This window comes from Gossypium arboreum, chromosome 9 (genome assembly GCF_025698485.1).
Source record: "Gossypium arboreum isolate Shixiya-1 chromosome 9, ASM2569848v2, whole genome shotgun sequence".
In the NCBI taxonomy this organism is placed as follows: domain Eukaryota; kingdom Viridiplantae; phylum Streptophyta; class Magnoliopsida; order Malvales; family Malvaceae; genus Gossypium; species Gossypium arboreum.
Window position 1 is genome coordinate 80441654 of NC_069078.1, and position 6045 is coordinate 80447698.

Here is a 6045-nt window from a genome sequence, read left to right on the forward strand (position 1 = left end):
GTCCGGGCTCAGTGATTTTGATTGCCCGATGAACTCGAAATTTTGACAGAGACTGTGGTTCTAGAAAGATTTGATTCTGGGAGGGAATAGGTCTCTTCAATAGCTGATACAAAGGGGTTTTTGGTTTCAAATGAGGGAGAAGAAGGGTTACCAAAGATAAGGTTTCATGTCTGCCGCTTCATTTTACTTTACAAGCTTTTGGAATAGTTTTTACTTGTGTTTATTTTTGCTTTCTCAAGGCACCGTTTTGGTGCCCAATCATATTTTGACAGTTTTTATTTCCTTTTTTTTAGACTGGTAGCCACATTTATTACTTCTTCAAATCAATAATAGTATCAGTTGGTTCAAAAAAAAAAAACCTTAGTGAAGCCATAATAATGAGTAGTTACGTTCACATTATGCCATGCTTCTCCAAATTAGACCTTAAAATGAGAAGTGATAAACCAATTTATTCAATCATTTGAATGAAGTTTTATTGTCCTTATTGAAAAATAAATTTTATTGCTTTATTTATTTATCATAAAATATATATTTTTAAAAATATTTTATTTGAATATAATCAAGACATGTGATTTGATGTATTTAAATATCATATACATTATAATTTGAGGGATAAATATCAAAATTATATATAAATTATGGTTTAATGTTTATTTATATATATAGATTTTAATTTTGTATAATTTTATATATAAAATTTCTACTTGATCTAATTTTTATAAATTATTAACACAATTATTCATATAACATCATTAAATAATTATATATTGCATACATAAATAATTATATTTATTCAATATAAAATAAATTGATATATTATTTTTTAATGTGTATAATTAAATCAAAATTAAAATTAAAAATTTAAATTTATATAATTATATCAAATTAAAAAATATATAATTATACATTAAATTAAAATTTATATATAATTTTAAAATTTATAATTAACTTGAGGTTAGGCGAAGCGGAGCGAAGAAAATTTGAGCCGCGACCCAACATGCCTTCACTAACCACTGTGTGTCCCCATTGGCACGTTCTCTAAAATGGTCGGCAGATTGGGCGGTACCTAACACAACACATGGATGGGACTTCCTTGTTTGGTTAACACCCCCCACACTATTGGATCATCATTCTACCACGTGTCCTTACATCCCTTACCTTAAAAACCTCATAAGTCATAACCAATGTTTTTATTAATTAATATATATTTTTAGTATTTAATATTTTTATTAGTTTGGATAATTCTTAATTTTATATCATCAACACTCGGAGATTATAAGCAGAAATTATAAATTCAATTAATTAAATTTTATAAAAATGAAAAATTTACAACATATTTTAATTTTTGTGCATACTAAATTCTAACTGATAAGATATCAAAGTTAGAATTTTTACTAATAAAAAGTAAAATGTGAGAAATTTAGTCAATATATATTAAAACAACAACGATTAGCATTAAATTAAAATAATATAATTTATATGTAAATTCAAACTTAAGGTTTTAAAAAGTATTAGAGAGAGGTTTAAATATTATGAATAAAATGAAAACAGGGGACAATTGGGACACACAAAAGAAAATTGGGTGGTGGTTAATTTAGTGGAAGAGAAAGTTTGGCGGGTAGCTTTCAGAGGGTAGGACCCACCACCCTTTTGGGTTTAAACTTTAAACTTCTCAAACATCGGCGGCGCTACCAACGGTTTAACTGGCTTAAATTCCTCTTCTCTAGGTGCTACCCATTCAGCCTATTCCTCTGCTTCTTTTCCATTGGAACTTCGGTGCACTCAATTTTAGATGAAAAATACTACTTTCACTTTTCTAAAACAATTTGGTAATTTCAATGCCATTTTTAGTCACTTTAATTCATTTACTTAATTGTTATTTACATTGATTTGAGGGAAAAACAGAGGAAATTTCTTTTTAAGATGTGTAATATGATTTTTACCAGGTTAATTCTTTTTACATAAATTATATAATTGAAAAATTTATTATAATCAGTAATTTCTTTTTATATTTTATCCAAGTAAAGGATATGATTTTTTTCATATTCAAATTTTAATTATCCAAATAAAATATAGAATTATTATTTTTAACCTTCTTGTTTTTTTATTGAGGGTAAAGTTAGAATTTATTTTTGAAAATTTTTAAAATTAAATTATATATTTTATAAGAGTTAAAATGTAATTTTAATATTTTAATAATTTATATCTTTATAAATTTTAAAAATTAAATTAAAATTTATCATTTTAAGATCAGAGCGTAAATAAAATATAGCGTTTTGGAATGTTAAATTTTGATAATTTTGTTTTATTTTTGAAATATAATCTTAATAATAATAATAATTAATAATAAATTATTCGGAAAGGTAAAACACCCATTAATTTCATCCATTCACAGTGTTGAATTAGATAGTGCATAGTGAATGAGACCGCACACGAAAGACACCTCTCATTAAGGATAAAGACCATAAACGAAATCGCGGAAACGAGGAATTGAAACCGGACGATTAATTGAACGGTCCTGAGACGACTCACCACATGTATCACCCAGCCCAACCAGCCAGACAACGGAGCTAACCTCTCTCCCAAACTCAACCATAACTCATATTGTCTACTGTTAGGTAGCAAAAAGGCATAGCCAAGCCAAGCAGAGGAAAACATGAACTCATCGCCCAATCCTCCACAACCCCCTCCGCCGCAGTCTTCCACTTCCACCACCGCCACTGATGGCTCCGGCAAGAAAGTCAGGAAACCTTACACCATTACTAAGTCGCGTGAGAGCTGGACTGAAGAAGAGCACGACAAATTCCTTGAAGCTCTTCAACTGTAACTTCTTTTTTCTTTTTTTCTTTATATTATATATATTTAAAGATGAAAACTTTCGTTTTTTCTTCTTCTTTTTTTGTGAAATTAAAGTGAATTACGAGTACCCCAACCCATGTTTTACTGTTTTCTTCGTTTTCCAAGTTTCCATCTCCTCTTTAGTGGGAAAGTTTCCTTTTCGGGGGGCCTCTTTTTTTTTTTTTTTGGTTCATGTTGTTTCTTAGTTTCAATTCTTCTGTTTTGGCTAGTTTAGAACTCAGAAAATCTTGACTGAGTCTTTTCTTGTTTCAATTGCTAAGTGGATGCTTCGGAGAAACCGGTAATGTAATTTGGTCTTCAATTCAAGTTATTTTGGAGCTTAATTTTGGTTGAATTTGGTACAACAATTTAACTAATCATTAAGTTTAAAGCTTCCTTATCAGCTTCTGTATCGAGTCTTGTACGAGGATGCCAATGGCAATGCATTTACTTCCTTTTTTTCTTGTTTAGGATGCCAATAGCAGCTCTTGCCTTGTTCCTCTTTGTGTCTATTACCAATTTGAGCTAATATTGTTTCGTCAAAGAAAAATATTCATGTTAGCCTATTAAATAGTTATCTTTCTTGCTGACTTAGGTTTGATCGGGACTGGAAAAAAATTGAAGATTTTGTCGGTTCAAAGACAGTTATCCAGGTTTTAAGAATGGAGATTTGATGTTTTGTCTTTGATCTTAGTTTTTCAATCTTTTATCTCATTCTGCTTCTGCCTTTTTCAGATTCGAAGTCATGCCCAGAAATACTTTCTGAAGGTTCAAAAGAATGGGACGATTGCGCATGTGCCGCCTCCTCGTCCCAAGCGCAAAGCTGCACACCCTTACCCTCAAAAGGCCTCCAAAAATGGTTTGGTTTTTAGAATGGATTGTGATGATATATTCTATTGAATTCTTGGGGTATGATTACATATTGACATGCTCTTATATTAGCAGTGTTAGTGCCATTACAAGCATCCATGGGTTATCCTTCATCGATAAATACCATTGCACCTGGATATGCACCCTGGGATGAAGCTTCCATGCTGGTAAACACTGCCTCAAGTAAAATCATGTCACCACAAGATGAATTTACAGGTCTTCGAGGAACGGAAGGCATGAATTCTTCTCCCTGTTGTTTTTCCTTTGTTATAATAGTAGATGATTAGATTTCCTAAAGGAAACTTTCCAGCATTTTCTTATGCATATAACGTTACTGATTCAGCTAATATTGGATCGAAGGGCGTAGCTAAGATTAGTAACAGTGGTGTTAGTGGCATTGGAAGCTCAGGTCAAACAATATCTAATTCTGATATGTCAAAGCAAGGGAAACAAGCGTCCATGCTTCACGGTAATTGCATTTCTGTATACCATAATCAATTGTGTTCCCCAGTTATTCTGTTTGTACTTGATGGTATTGGCCAACTTTATCTTTGTTTTGCAGGTATACCTGATTTTGCTGAAGTGTATAGCTTCATTGGGAGTGTCTTTGATCCAGACACTGATGGGCACGTACAAAAACTCAAAGAGATGGATCCCATAAATTTTGAAACTGTAAGTAAAAATTTGCCTTTATTGTATCTGTCATGAGATGCCCTAATTTATGTTACATGATGTGGAAGTTGTAAATAAAAACCATAAAAGAAACTTGTCAGATGAATTTGTTTCCAGTCGGTTTTGTCCATAACCACTCAATAAGGTTTGCAAAGCAGTATCTCTAGGAATAACTGATGATAATCTAATCTGATTAAAATTGTAATTGGCCGATGAAACTTATAGAACCAGAAGACAAAACTGAACATGACTTTTGATTCATGTGTCTTATCTGCCTCATAAAATTCATCTTGTTCTAAATCGAGTTACTGTATGTATTTCCTTTTCTTATCCTGTGCAGGTTTTGTTACTGATGAGAAACCTCACTGTTAACTTGTGTAGTCCAGATTTTGAGCCAATTGTAAGTATTCTTATCCTACTGCACCACCAAGAAACTGCTTTCAATTTTCTGTTTTTGTTCTTCCTTTCGATGTAAAAATTTCTCACGAATATGTCACCACTTCATATTGCATTTTGTCTAGAATGCTCGAGTACTCTTATATTTCAATTCCTTCCGGGTTACTTGAACAATAGAAAACAGATGTATACATACACATATATATTACTGAAAGACTGTTGTTAAATGTTTGACTAACTATTCTCCTTGGTTGTTACAGAGGAAGGTCCTATCTTCATATGATGTCGGCACAAACACGGTGGGAGTTACCAAAGGAATTATTCCCCAAAACCAAATGAATGATATATTGTGTTAAGGTGTTTATTGTGTAGGATTTTCGGGCAACTACGTTCCTCTCATATTATACTTCTCCAATGCTGCACCCAGAACAGAATCTGTTTCCTGTTGATTGCTATCTTAAATCTAAAGCGAGTGATGGGAATTAGGGGCAGCATCCTTCGAGGTTTACCAGGTAGAGAAGCTGCAGCCAGCAGCCTATAGAAAATGCTGGAAACGATGAGTGGAAGGTTCTCTACTAAGAACATTCAAGCTCCTCGTAATCCGGCAAGATCAAATGGAATGGTTGTCACCTTGTTCTTACCTGTTAACCAGATAAATTGTGTATATTCTTGTGAGGTCCGTCTTTTAGCCGTAATTGCGCTGTATGGCTTAGTATAGAAGTGAAGTACGAGAATTCGAAGATATGTGTAATAAGGATCATGATTCTGCCGTTTGAATGTAGGTAGAAGGATCTCCATGACAAAATATGATAGATTTCTTATGTATTCTCATATTGGTTTATTAAATTATAACCCTTAGTTATGGCATGACGGATGGTACAAAGGTCAATGGTGGCGCCAAGTTGCTGATATTCACGAGCTCGTGGAAGAAAACTCACATTGATTAGCCAAACTGTAGCCACTTAAATCACAAGAACTGTGAACCACATACTCCTTCACTCTTTGCAACTTGATTAAGAAATCAATATTCCCGCCTTATCCTCGTCCAACTCAGGAGTATCCCATGAAAGTATTACAATTTGAATATAGGGGGTGTGCAAAATTTGGGTAAAATCGAAAAAATTCAGTTTGCCTACCGAATTCGGTTAATCGGTTGGTTAATCGAATTAATTCGGTTGGGGTCGGTTAATAATTTTTTGAGTTTTTGGTTAACGGTTAATTCGGTTTGAAACCGGTCGGTTAACTGAATTTTTTTGGTTTAAATGAAAA

General features: G+C 32.6%; 1 protein-coding gene across 2 annotated transcripts; it reads left to right on the forward strand.

Annotated features, from left to right (window-relative positions):
• The first annotated feature begins 2370 nt into the window (after positions 1-2370).
• Positions 2371-5643, forward strand: LOC108454643 (protein REVEILLE 8). Of its 2 annotated transcripts, none has more exons than XM_017753174.2 (8): positions 2371-2823; positions 3434-3491; positions 3574-3697; positions 3784-3942; positions 4052-4177; positions 4271-4380; positions 4721-4780; positions 5037-5643. In XM_017753174.2, the coding sequence occupies exons 1-8, from the start codon at positions 2657-2659 to the stop codon at positions 5130-5132; spliced, it is 900 nt and encodes a 299-aa protein (XP_017608663.1). In that variant the 5' UTR covers positions 2371-2656; the 3' UTR covers positions 5133-5643. The 2 variants fall into 2 exon arrangements, with proteins under 2 accessions (XP_017608663.1, XP_017608661.1); XM_017753172.2 differs by having other exon boundaries at positions 2378-2823; positions 3781-3942.
• The last annotated feature ends 402 nt before the right edge of the window (positions 5644-6045 follow it).